Below are 13,104 nucleotides of genomic sequence, written 5' to 3' on the forward strand. Positions count from 1 at the left end.
GGACCGGAGGGCCGGAACAAAAGCATGGATGGAGTGTTTGTGTGAACTAATATAAATTCAAAGCAAACATCATTACATAAAAGGGTACGGTCTTTTTTTGTTTTAGTTTTAGTCATTTCAAACGGGCCGTAGTTTGCCCACGACTGCGGCTTTGAGGGGTTTTTAACGCAAAGCGCCGCAACGCCAGGAGTTGCCATATGTGCTCAGTCTGCCCTCGGCATCCCCGTGTCCAGGAAACTCCTCCAGTCTGTCCGGCGCTGGGGGCTGGGTCTCCCGCTCACACGGCGGGAGAGGAAGCTTTGCGGGTCTGGTGCGGGTGTGCAGCCAGCGGGCCGGGGGACGCTGTCCCAGGGCAGACCCTCCCCTCTCGCCTCTATGTAGTTGCCACCGGAGCTGCGATTCGCTTTTGTCTTTGAGCCGGTGCGGCCATTGCCCCGGAGCCCCCGCACACGCGCACGCCTCTCGGGCCGCGCTCACACGCACGCACGCACACGCGTGTCGGCCAGCAGGTCCGCAACTTTGTGAGGCGCACCCCGCGGAGCTCGGCGCCTGGCTAGTAGTTGGGCGCAGGCCCCGCCCCCCGGCCGTGTTGTCAAACGGGCCGGGGTCCCGGATTGGTCCAGCGGCCGGGACAACACCTGCTCGACTCCTTCATTCAAGTGACACCAGAGCTTCCAGGGATATTTGAGGCACCATCCCTGCCGTCGCCGGGCACTCGCGGCGCTGCAGGCGGCCTGGTCACATGCTCTCCGGGAGCTCCGGGAGGGCGCCCGGTAACCTCTATCCAGCCTCGGCCGCGAGGAGGAGGGAGAAGGCGAGCGAGGAAAGTGGGAGGAGGAGGGGAAGCGGTGGAGGAGGAGGAAGGGGGGAGGGGAGCACAAAGATCCCAGGTCTCCGGGCGGGAGGTTTACCCGAGGACGATGTGTGCCGAGCGGCTGGGCCAGTTCGTGACCGTGGCTTTGGTGCTGGCCACCTTTGACCCGGCGCGGGGCACCGACGCGACCCACCCGCCCGAGGGGCCGCAGGACAGAGGCTCCCAGCAGAAAGGCCGCCTGTCCCTGCAGAACACAGGTAAGGACGTGCGCCCCCGTGGCGGGGGGCTGCTGGGGGACCCCACCTGGCACCCCCGCAGCGCTCCAACGCTGCTTCGCCCGGCACGGGGCGCCCACCAGGGCCGTGCCAAACTCCCGGGGCGGCGCGGGGCGGGCAAAGGGGAGCGTGAGGCGAGGCAGGTCCGCGCCCGGCTCCGCACGCCCGGAATCCGCACGTGCAGGCGGGTGATGAAATCGCCGGGGCAGGACTTGTTGCTGTCTGCCCTCCCCGGGCCGAGGGTAACCGAGGCAGCGCCTGGCGCGGCCGGTGCGGACCCGGGCTCCCCTGGCTGATGCAAAGCTTCCTGCTCCGCCCCGGCCGCCCCGCGGGAGGCACGGAGGGTCCCGAGCCGGGCTGCCCGCTGCACCGGGAGAACTTCTCTCCCATCTGGCCGGCCGGCGGCGGCAGGACGGCTTCCCCCCTCCTCAAAAGATGCCCGACATCCGAGAACTTTGTAGGCAAGACGTTGCTTGGCGAACTTTCCTTGGGGGCGGGGAGGGGGGGCGCGTTGCTTTCGGAACGGGGTGGGGGTAGTGCAAAGCCGACTTCTACGGCCACCGGCCCCGGTCTGGGGCAGGTCAGCAAGAAATGGTGACCCGGCCCCACGGTGCGCCGCCCCAGCTCAGCCGGCTCTGGGCTCCCGGCGAGCTGCCGAGCAGAGCCCGGCGTGCAGGGCACGGGGCTGGCCCTTTCCCAGCTCCCGGAGAGAAAGGAAATCTGCCCGCGTCTCCTCGGCCGCAGGCGGCTCCCCCTTCCTCAGGGACCTGCGAACCCGGCAGCGACGGGCGTGCGCTCACCGCACGAGCAGAAATGCACGCGTGCCCATCAGGAACTCCGGAGCTGGCGGCCCTCGGCCCTGCGCGCTCCTGCCTGGCGCGTGGGAGGGATCACCCGCCACGCACAGAGCCTCCCGGGACGCTCGCCCACCCTTCCCCCCTCGCCAGCTCTTTCCCAGAAAACTGAACGTAATCTCGGGAGTTGGTGACCCTCAACAAATACACGCCCCTCCTTCTCTCGGTAGCTTTACACTGAATGCGGATTATCTACTCCTACCCCTTCCTTCTTCCAAAATACACTTTTTGGATGCAATTTTGTGGTTAAAGACGTGCAATTCGGGGGGCGGGGGGACAGAAGCGTGGCGCGGCAGTTAACTCCCTCGGCCTGTCCTGTCAGAGGGAGGAATTAGGGCCACATTTTGCGAAGCAAACCGGGTCTCTGGGATTCTAGGGGATTAAGTGGCATCTCAACCGGATCTCTATTTAAAAGGAGTCTCTGGCCCCTGCTGCCCATCAACGATTCTCTCTCATCATTGATGTTCCCCTCCTTCCCCCTCCCTCTCTGAAATCAACAAACATATATAAAAAGTAAATAAATAAATGCAAGGAGGCTCTGGCTACTAGGTTGCGCTTCTGCAGGCCAGCCCCCATCTGACTGCCCCATGCTCAGCCTGCTCTGAAACCCACTTCCCGAGCCTGGTGTTCTTAAGGCCATGGTCAGAGGCGCTGCCTTCACAGGAGTTTTGTCGTGATTTTTTAGGTGTTGAATCATAAGGCTGAATTGAAAGTGCTCCCTGGACGCTCGCATTTGGGGGTCAGGAAGGAAATGACTGGGATTTAATAGCAGCAGCTTCAAGCTCCAAGTAGAGAAGGGCATTTCATTGATGGCCTACAGAGGGGCAAGCTAATCATTTAAAATCAGACTTTGTGGCTTTAGAAAGCTGAACAATCCAATGTTCTCAAGCTAAGAACTCCCACAAGCACCTTAATAAGATGGGGAGGAAGAAAAATGAGGTGCTCAGACCTAACTTCCGGTTGTGGTCTTTGTAATGTAAATGTGGCTAATTTTTTACAAATATTTACAACTACGGCTCTTTTTCATAAGTAGAATAAATGGTGACATTTTCTTTCCCTGGCATTTTAGATCCTGAGATATTCATTCTAACTTTCTTCCCCCTTAATTTTCTTTTTTTTTTCTTTTTTGTCGTTACTTTTATTTCAGCTAACCTGCATTCCGCAGCATGGCTGAGGATTTTGTATAGCTTTGTGCGTAACTCTCATTTCAGCGGAAATCCAGCACTGCCTGGTCAGCGCTGGCGATGTGGGCTGTGGCGTGTTTGAGTGTTTCGAGAACAACTCGTGTGAAATCCGGGGCCTGCATGGGATTTGCATGACTTTTCTGCACAACGCCGGAAAATTTGACGCCCAGGTAAACACCATAGACAGCCCGGGGAATGTCTGGGGTTGGTGTAGCATGAATGACATGGTGACTGGAAAGACTTGACAACAGATTTCCTGAGCTGCTCAGCCGTGGTGCGTTATATCACCTGCAAGCAGCATTCTAGGTAGAACGGCGGGGGGGGGGGGGGGGGGGGGGCAGTGTCCCCCACTCCTGCCCTGCACATCTGGAGCTGTCATCTAGGCCAATCCTTCCCACTCTTAACCTGTGTCTGCACAGGCAACGCGGAGTGGAGGCCACGTAGAACAATTACCCGAGGCGTCTTGGCCAAGAAGACAAAGGCCATGATAAGCCGCTGTAAGGGGCTCACTGTGTCAGGCCACCCAGGGCCTGCTCTGCAAGGCCCATCACGTTAGGAGCGCGAGGTTGAGGGGGGAAGGGCAGAGACGTCAATCATATATTCCACACGCTATTCTCCCCAACGGGCAAGGATAGGGAGACACAGCGCTGGGAGAAACCCACCCTCCCCCAGTGGGTGTGTGAGCAGGCAGCATGGAGAAGTCGGGGCCCCCAGACCCGCAGGCTTACCTTCCTTCTAAGCAGCCGCCCCTCCTCCCCAACCTGAAAAGTCAGAACCCCGAGTGAGGCTGGCAATGCTACAGGGTGTTTTGCTCTATATAATAAATATAGGCAGGGCCTGACCCACTTAGGTGGTGCCAGGCTCCCAAGGGCAAACCCAGTCGCGTGGGGCAGGAAAGGAACCCGCAAGCAACCCGAGGGCTCCAGGGCTGACCACCCGAATACATTTCAGATGGCGTGAGGCTCACCTTCTTCGTGTCCTCGCCGGCCCATAGACCAGGGGTGGGGAACGCCCGGCCCGCGGGCCGTATAAGGCCCGGGAAATCATTTGGTCTGGCCCTGCCAAGGCATTGGGGGTGAGTTAATTAAATGTTTGACCAAATACAGCCAGCTAGTTTTTAAGGTGACAATTTTGTATGGCCCGCGAATGATGTTGTAAATACCCAAATGGCCCTTGGCAGGAAAAAGGTTCCCCACCCTGCTCTAGACCCCCCGTGAAACCCTCTGTCGTTCTCTCTCCTAAACCTCCTCTCCCACTTCCCCGGCGGGTGATGACAGCGCTTGGAGGAGGCCAGCAGTTTCGGGGTGATTTATGAACATCGCCAGTCACCATCCACTGACATCCTGTGGAGAGCCTGAGAGAGCCATGCCTGGGAACCAGAAAGGGATGCGCCGGCTGGCAGCCCACCCCGCGGAGGATGTGGGGTGGCGGAGGGGAAACAGAAACCGCCGCAGCGCCGAGGCTGTGCCTCTGGGCTCCTTGAGGCTCCCGCTAACGCTAACGCGTCCCTGCCTCCCTGCCGGTTCACTGGGATTAGGAAACGCAGTGGGAAATCCGGAGGAATGACCAGGGCCATCCCAGGGGATGTCAGGGAGGAACACGGAGAGCAGATTGCTGCAGCCGTCGCATAAATTAACCTTCCCTTTGACTCTCCAACGGGAGTATGTTCTCAGGTTAGAAGCATCCCTTTCAAGGCCCTTCGTGATGCCTAACGACTTCATGAGCTGGCACGCCCTGCCCTCCGTCCTACTGGACTCCCCCTGAGAGTCAGGGGAGAGGGGGGCCGGCGGGGTGGTGTTCAGTGACTAGACACTATCCGTAGACATTTCGATGGCTTCTGAGGGAGAGAACCGGAATAAACGTGCTGGCTGGCTTCCCAATCCCAACCTAAACCCGGTTCCTTTCCCAACTCCGCTCCTTCCGGGCCTGTCTAAAAACAGGGTGACCTCTCCAAGGACAGCTCGTTTCTATAGTAATTGTGGGGTGGGTATCCCACAATGCCTCTCTGCCCCCGAGGTTGGTAAGGGAGCTCACTTGCAGCCCCGCTCGCCTCCACACCCCCAACAGCTGTCTCCTTTCTAGGATGAGAGCAACCTCCCGGGTTGCCAGGAAAGAGAAGTGCGGGCCAGATGTATGCCTGGCTGCCTGCGCCACGCCGAGGCCGGGCCGGGGGAGGGGCTGCCGCGGGGCCAGACGCTACCAGGCCCGGTGCCAGGCGGGCCTTTAGAGGCAGCCATCCTAACGGCTTAAAGGAGTCGAATCACTTTCAAAGAGGAAAAGAATGCTCCTCCTTCCAGGACGGGGAGAGGAGAGTGTGCGCTGGGGTGCTGGGAGGCACGGCAGCAGGACAGGCCCAGGCGGCAGCCCACCTCGATGTCACTCCTGGGCTCAGAGGACAGAGGGACGGCGGGAGGTTTGGACAAGCAGGCACCTTCTACTTGGGGACAACGCTGCTGGGAACCACCAAGGAGTTGGCGATTTCCGTCCCCTTGTGTCCCAGAAAAGTTGCCACAAAGCAGCCCGCCTGCTCTGTCTGCCTTGGGGACAGGTGGCCACGGCAGCCCCAGCATGAGGGACGCTAGTAGGAGGCAGCCTCTCTGGCCAAATGCAGGAGGTCCCGTCACTCCGGACACACCTCGGATGAAGCACCAGCCTGTCAGCTGCAGGGTGTCCGTCCGCAGCCGGTCCTGGGGGTTCAGGTGTCAGAAAGCTCTGGGTGAGCCCCAGAGGTCCCTGTCTGACTCCTGTCTCCCGCCCCCCTCCCCTCCTCTGTTCTCCACCCTCAGGGCAAGTCCTTCATCAAAGACGCCCTGCGCTGTAAGGCGCACGCCCTGCGGCACAGGTTCGGCTGCATCAGCCGGAAGTGCCCGGCCATCAGGGAGATGGTGCTGCAGCTGCAGCGGGAATGCTACCTCAAGCACGACCTGTGCGCGGCCGCCCGCGACAACACCCGCGTGATGGTGGAGATGATCCACTTCAAGGACCTGCTGCTGCGCGAGTGAGTGTCCCTGGGGTCTGGGCCGTGTGCAGGGCCGGCCTCTCCCACCGGATGGGGCGGGGGGCGGCGTTTACCTCTGAAAGCTGCCTGGTTCCCCTGGGACTGCCTTTCCTGTTGACCTTCAGGAAAAGCGCAAGAAATTGGCACCATCGGTCTCAGAATCATAAGCAATAGAAACAGGAAGCTCTCGTCCTAAGCACGAAATGGGTGGGATTCAGAAATGCCCTTCGTCTTCCCCTCGGCCAGGACCCACCGGGTCTCTGAGTATCCCCGGTAGCTCCGTGGGTGCCCCGGCAGCCCACGGGCAGCGAATACCACCTGCCCAGCTTTTACCGAGGGCCAGGCATGGGGCTCAGTGCTTTCCGTGAACTTCTCACTTGATCCTCACAGTAGCCCTGTTCTGGTACCACTCTCGTGCCCATTTCACAGATGAGAAAACTGAGATTCACGGAGGGAAAGGTCACAGGCAGTGAGAGGCAAAGCCAGGATTCGAGCCAGGCAGTCCGGCTCCAAACACTACACTCTTCCAGGCCACATGCCGAGAGCAGTAGCTTTTCTTTTCCTGCTTCCATCGCTCTCCTCGCCCTTAGAGAGTCCAGCTCCCCTTCTCTAAGCACATGAATGCCCTCCCAGGGAAAATGCAAAACAAATGTCAAAAACTCTAATCAGCCAAACACCTTTCTGCCAAAGCGAGGAAACACAGACTGACTTATTCAAAGGCTTGAAATTCAGTAATAAACCCCGGAAATCTCACTCCTGAAAAAACATGCCATGGCTAGGATCCGAACTCTTGCAGAGCGGTGAAGCCTGGGGCCACGGGGCTGTGCTAGCCTGAAGCGTGGCCCGTAGCCCCTGAGTGGCAGTGACGTGGCTCCTTCCTCCGGGAATGAGCCCAGAAAGCGAGCTCCTAGCTCAGCAGCCCAGGACCAGCCGGTGCCGCTGCTCTTTGCAGTGACTCGCTGGGCCGAGTCAGTAGCATGCCATGAACTCTTGCTCCTTAATTCGTGGCATGCCTTCCCCCAGCTATGTCTCTCAACAGGCTGCTCCCCACCCCACCCACAACACCCTCCTGTCACTTTCCGCTTGGTCACGAGGGTCTAGGTATCTTGCCACACCCGGGTGAGCGTTCGAATTGTGAGAGTCACCTTGGATCTCTCCACGGGCAGCGGCTGACAACAGCAAAACAATGATGCCTTCTCGCTGAGTTACACGAAGGCTCGATAAATGCTTTTTATTCTCCCAAACACCTGTGCAGAAGCCAAGCAGCAACGGCATCAACAGTAACAACTAGAATGATACAAAATCGGCTTTTGAGCGGGCCAGGCCCCGGGCCAGGGACTTTCCCTGGATCCTCTCAGCTATCTTTCCCAACATGACAGCTTACGGTCCCCATGTAGCCGCGGAGGAGGGAAGCCAAGAGTTTAAAGGCCTCCCTCTGAGATTTGATTCTACTTTCCAACTGGGGACTGGGTGAGATGCATGCCTGAAGCCAGCTGTCAGAACAGACCCCAGACCTCCTTGCTCTGGCCCGCTCTCCCCCCACTGGGCCTGTCAGAGGTGCACTGGTCCCCCTTGTGGCCTGGGTCTCCCCTTTTCTCAAATGCATCCCCGTGACCCCAGGAGAGCACTGTGTCGGCCCTTCCTTCTGGACACCCCGGGAGATGCTGGCACTGTGTGGCTGAGAAACTCGGGGAGTTCATTTGTCCTGAACCCGCGTCCCATAGAGACAGCATGTTGGCCCGAGAGCGGATGGCGGGGAGCTAGTCTGTAAGCCTGTCATATGTTCCCGGAGCCGAGGAGGCTGTCTTTTTGGAGAAAAGTCTTGTGGGGGGGTTTTGTGGTTTTGTTGTTGTTGTTTTAATATATATTTATTGATTTCAGAGAGGAAGGGAGAGGGAGAGAGAGAGAGAAACATCAATGATGAGAGAGAACCATGGATTGGCTGCCTCCTGCACGGCCCCCCCTCCCCCGCCACTGGGGATCGAGTCCGCAACCTGGGGGATGTGCCCTGACCAGGAATCGAACCGTGACCTCCTGGTTCACAGGTCGACACTCAACCACTGAGCCATACTGGCCGGGCAGAAAACGGCAGGTTTTAAAGCCCCCCCCCCCCCCCCCACACACACACACACACACCACCTTCACATTTAAGAAGCAGCAAAGCACTGAGCTTTCTGGAGTCCCCTCCAGGGAAGCATGGCCCATAGGGCCAGGGGACCCTTACTTCCGAAGGGCTCCTCACATCATTAAGAACAGCCTCGTAACCCCCCTCCCAGTCCGCTATGGAAATGCAGGCGGCACACCCTGAAAGGAAGCCTGGGCCTCCTGTAAGCCAGCTCCCCACTGACCCCCCCTGCCTCCCCTCCCGCAGCCCATTCACGTGAACGAGCTTCTCGGGTTTTCTAACCATCTTAACTGACCGGGGCGCAGAGGAGCCCAGTCCCCCCAAAGCAGGAAGAATGTGTGGCATTGGCCACAAGAGAAAGGAGAGCTGAATTTGCTTTCCACTTTACAGGGGGCGAAATCACAGTCACCCCCAGTATCTTCATCACCCCCATTCTTCCACCCCATCCCTATCACCCCCAAACACTGTCATGTTAAGCTGAAGTGGTCCTCTCACCCCTTCTCACCTCACTTTCTCCATAGCAACCGCCTCAGCCACCACTCACCCTATCGCTGGGTGCTGGCGGCCTCCAGGCCCATCCCCTACGCTCGTCTCCTGCTGAGTATTTTTAACCCTCCTTCAGCCTCACTGACACCCAGATCAGAGAGCTGGGCTTTGTCATGAGACACGGCCGAGCTTGCAGCCTGAGGAGGCACCACGCCAGCTCACCAGCTCCGAGCACAGCTTAGATTAGCACACGCCCCCGCCCCCCACCGTTCACAGCTCAGGGCGGGCAGGAGCACGCGGGCTGGTCCAGCCTTCACCGGTAGGTTCAGCCTTCGCTGGTCGGTCCGGCCTTCGAGGTCCACCTTGGGTTCTGAGAGCATCTGGCAGGCCGATCATCCCGGCGAAGGAGGCCAAGAGGCAGTGTGTCCATCCCAGGAGAGCCCTCCCCTTACTCCGGGGAAAGCAGCTGGAAGAAGAACGTTGGTGTAGTGTCCCCAAGGCCGGACACTCTCAGCCCTGCCGTTTGCTCCTGGAGCCCCAGCGAAGTGGCAGGGACGCTCAGGGCGGCCGCAGGAGACGCACGCGGTGAACTTGAGCTCCCTGAGGCAGTCAGGAGCTAGTTTTCAAGAGACGGAAGGAAACGAGCGCGAATTGACCATTTTCCCTGTGTTGCCCTGCACCTCCCTTGCTCAGCCCACGAAGACCAGTGTCATCACTGTCCTCGTCACCGTCACCATCGGGCCTGCCTGGGAGAGCTCAAGCCCTCGCCCATCAGCCAGGCATAAAGGAGGCCTTACAGGCAGCCTGGTCCATCCGCCAGAACATCCCCCCTCCACTCACAGCCCAGCCCCAGGCTTCCCAGGCCCAGAAGCTTCCAAAAGCCCCCTTCTCCCCACCTCGAACCCATGTTTCCATCTATGAGATGAGGACCGTTCACTCAGTTACAACTTGAGGACTAACTCATAAAAGTGGCAATAAACTGCTTCCCAAGCCTTAGCCCAGTCTGCCCAGCCACCACTGCCAACTCACAGAGAAAAGAGTGGCTGCCATACCGCCATCCGGGTGGGCCAGGCTCACAGGGAAAAAGTCTTGGTCCTGCGAAGCGACCTCACAGTCCAGAGCGCTTTCCCTGCCCGAGGGACGGCCCTGAGCTGCGATGCTCATGGGCAGAGAGATCCAGAAACTGCTGGCCGAGGGCTGGCTCTCTTCAGAATGCTGGTGAGCCACAGGCAACACTCCATACCCCCCTTGGGGATGGTACGAGGCCAGTGGGATGTAAGAAAGGCTTAATATGACTACTGGGCCAGGAGAGGCTGTCACCGGGGACACCTCTTCCCGGCTGGGCCCATAAATATAAAAAGCAGGCACAGCGCTCCCACCTTCTGCACGCAGCTCCGGCCCAGGAGGAAGGCTTGCCTGAGGTGGTCATTCCTCCTGCCCCTTCCCCCAAGAAAGACCCGTGGCTGCTGGAATGGCCGGCTCTCCCTCCTGAGCCGAGCCTGTTTCTTTCGCAGACGGCTGGCTTCCATCCCAAACCCACCGGCCCCTCGAGGCCAGCCCTCACTCCAATTCTGGGAAAGCCCAGGTGGGAAGACGCTCAGGTGGCCAGCCCCGATCCTCAGCCCCTCCTCCCGGCACCGGGCAGCACTCCGGGGACGCGACCTCCCGGGAAGTGGCCTTCCCCCGCCCTCCCCCGGGGTCCAGACTCACCAGGTGCACGGGGGAGTGCATCCAGGAACTTCCCAGATCCCCCTTCTTCACCAGGAGCCCAAACCGGGGGCCAACACAGACATGGGGGAATGTGTCTTGGGAGCTGGGCTTAGGGAAGGCTTGTCTGAAAGAGCGACACCCAGAGCAAGGCCAGCTGGCCCTGCCGATGCCACATGCCAGGGGCCAGTTTGCGGCTCCGCCAGTCCCAAACCTGCAATAGCTCCTTTCCTACCAAAATCACTCCCCTTTTCTTTTTTGTTTTGTTAATCCTCACCAGAGGAATTTTTCCATTGATTTTTAGAGGGAGTGGAAGAGAAAGGGAAAGACAAGAAATATTGATGTGAGAGAGAGAGAGACATCAATTGGTTGCCCCCTACACAGGCTGGGATCAGGGCCTGGCTGGGGAGGGCCTACAACCCAGGTACATGCTCTTGATGGGAATTGAACCCGGGACCCTTCAGTCCGCAGGGCGGCGCTCTATCCACTGGACCAAACGCGCTAGCGCCCCAGCTTGCTATTTAAGGCCCTTTACCACTTGCCTAACTGTAACTCCTCTGGCCTCCCCCACCCCAGACCCATGGCCCCGCCCACCAGAGCCTCCCACTTCACAAACTCCCAACACACCCCGCGGTGCCCGCCCTCCCACCCGCCCGTCCCTGTGCGCACAGCTGCCACCTGCATCCTCGCCCGCCTTCCCCAGAGGCGCCTCCACCGTGCGCACCTGTGCACCGCGGTGGCTTCTGTCTCAGCCTCCCGCTCCCTCCGATGCCTAGCCACCCAGGAAAGGGTTGCGACCAGTACTCCATGGAATATGGGCAGAGGCAGGAGGTAATGCCAGAAAGCTCTTCCACCAAACCAAACCCAAGCCAAGCCGCGGGGTTCCCACCTGTCTCCCCGGCCGCGGTGGCGGCTCCGGAGGCCGCGGGGCTGGTCGCATCCCGTCTCTCTGCTCTGCTCTTAGGCCCTACGTGGACCTGGTGAACCTGCTGCTGACCTGCGGGGAGGAGGTGAAGGAGGCCGTCACGCACAGCGTGCAGGCGCAGTGCGAGCAGAACTGGGGCAGCCTATGCTCCATCCTCAGCTTCTGCACCTCGGCCCTGCAGAGGCCGCCCACGGCGCCCCCCGAGCGCCACCTGCAGGCGGACCGGGCCAAGCCCTCCCGCGCCCACCACGCGGACGCGGGCGCCCGCCTCTCGGAGCCCAGCAGCAGGGAGACCGGCCGAGGTGCCAAGGGCGAGCGGGGCAGCAAGAGCCCCCCGAACGCCCACGCCCGGGGCCGAGCGGCCGCCCACGGGGCCCAGGGAACTTCTGGGAGCAGCGAGTGGGAGGACGAGCAGGCCGAGTATTCTGACATCCGGAGGTGAAACCAGAGGCCTGGCCGGGAGACCGTTCCTCCACGCCGTCCATTTTCTTCTCTGTGGACATTCCAGAACATTTGCCATTACAGAGGGGGATGCCCCGCGCAGGATCTGGAGGGGACTGCGGACTGGCTGCAGGTGTGTGTTGGCGGCATGAACAGGTGCGGTGGAGACTCCCCAGGCGGCGGCGAGGTCCGGCGGGGCCCACACTTGCGCCCTGAGAAGCGAGCGCGCCACGTGCGCTCCCCGTGGCTCTGTCTTCTCTCCATCCGTGGAGCACTGGGTGCGACCTGCGGCTTCCTGACCTGCGGCTTCCTCTGCCGGGGGCGGCGGTGGGCACCCCCACACACACCCCACCCCCTGGGGCTGGACCAGGCGCTTGGGAGCAGCGGATTCCAGTGCAGGAATGGACCTGAAGATCTCGCAGGGGCTGAGCAGGGTGGAGAGGAGGCAGGGGCCGTGTGGGTGCCGGTGCCAAATGGAAGTGGAGTTTCTTGCATGGGACCTGGGGGTCTGGAGCTGCTTTCCGGGGGGAAGGCGGGAGGGCGAGGGTTCTCAGTGTACCTTCTGAGCCATTGTTCTGACTGGGGCACCCTGTCAGAGGGCGGGGCCCCTGTGTGTGTGTATTTTAACCACTGCTTCGAGTCTCGATGTCACTTTTTATTTATCTAGTTACATCTACATATCTGTCATCTAAATAAATGGCTTTCACACCAAGCAACTGGGTCATTAAAACCAGCTCAGAGGAAAAACAGACAAGACGCGCAGCCCATCTTTGGGGCTGGTTGGTGTGTGTTTTTTTTAACTCCAGAGCCACGTCACTGTACATCTTAATGCCTGGTGGGGCTCGTAACCACTCAGGCGACCCCCACACACGGAGAAGACACCCTCAGCATCTCGGCATCTCCCCGGGACCCCCGCCAGCCTGGATGCCGGGAGGCCACGCTGCGAAGCTGGCCCCTCCACGCTGGAGGATGGACGAGGGGGGAGAGAAGCGAGGCCGCTCGCTAATTCCCATCGGGGAACGCCGGCCTTTCACACACACGGAGGGGCGGCCAGGCATTTGGAGGGCCAGGGCTCTCCACATCTGGACTGGCCGCGCTGCAGAGAGGAAAGGAGGCAGCGTGAACCGAAGACAGGCGGGAGGAGGGACAGAACCGAAACTCCCCGGAGGAATGGATCGGAACCATTTCTTGCAGTTGCTTCCAGTGTTTCAGACGGAGCCCTTTTCTTTCCTCCGCGGACGGGAGAGCGTGAAAGGTTGTCCCTTCAGCAGCCAGCCCTCCACCAGGCGCCCCGC

General features: G+C 60.1%; 1 protein-coding gene across 3 annotated transcripts; it reads left to right on the forward strand.

Annotated features, from left to right (window-relative positions):
* The first annotated feature begins 673 nt into the window (after positions 1 to 673).
* Positions 674 to 12,521, forward strand: STC2 (stanniocalcin 2). Of its 3 annotated transcripts, XR_004968146.1 has the most exons (5): positions 674 to 1,071; positions 3,155 to 3,297; positions 5,914 to 6,125; positions 9,430 to 9,954; positions 11,408 to 11,519. XR_004968146.1 is itself a non-coding variant. In XM_036312653.1 (4 exons), the coding sequence occupies exons 1-4, from the start codon at positions 921 to 923 to the stop codon at positions 11,808 to 11,810; spliced, it is 909 nt and encodes a 302-aa protein (XP_036168546.1). In that variant the 5' UTR covers positions 674 to 920; the 3' UTR covers positions 11,811 to 12,521. The 3 variants fall into 3 exon arrangements, 2 of the variants coding, with proteins under 2 accessions (XP_036168546.1, XP_036168547.1); XM_036312653.1 differs by lacking the exon at positions 9,430 to 9,954 and having other exon boundaries at positions 11,408 to 12,521; XM_036312654.1 differs by lacking the exons at positions 674 to 1,071; positions 9,430 to 9,954 and adding an exon at positions 1,217 to 1,546 and having other exon boundaries at positions 11,408 to 12,521.
* The last annotated feature ends 583 nt before the right edge of the window (positions 12,522 to 13,104 follow it).

Source organism: Myotis myotis, unplaced genomic scaffold (genome assembly GCF_014108235.1).
Source record: "Myotis myotis isolate mMyoMyo1 unplaced genomic scaffold, mMyoMyo1.p scaffold_m19_p_6, whole genome shotgun sequence".
Taxonomy (NCBI): domain Eukaryota; kingdom Metazoa; phylum Chordata; class Mammalia; order Chiroptera; family Vespertilionidae; genus Myotis; species Myotis myotis.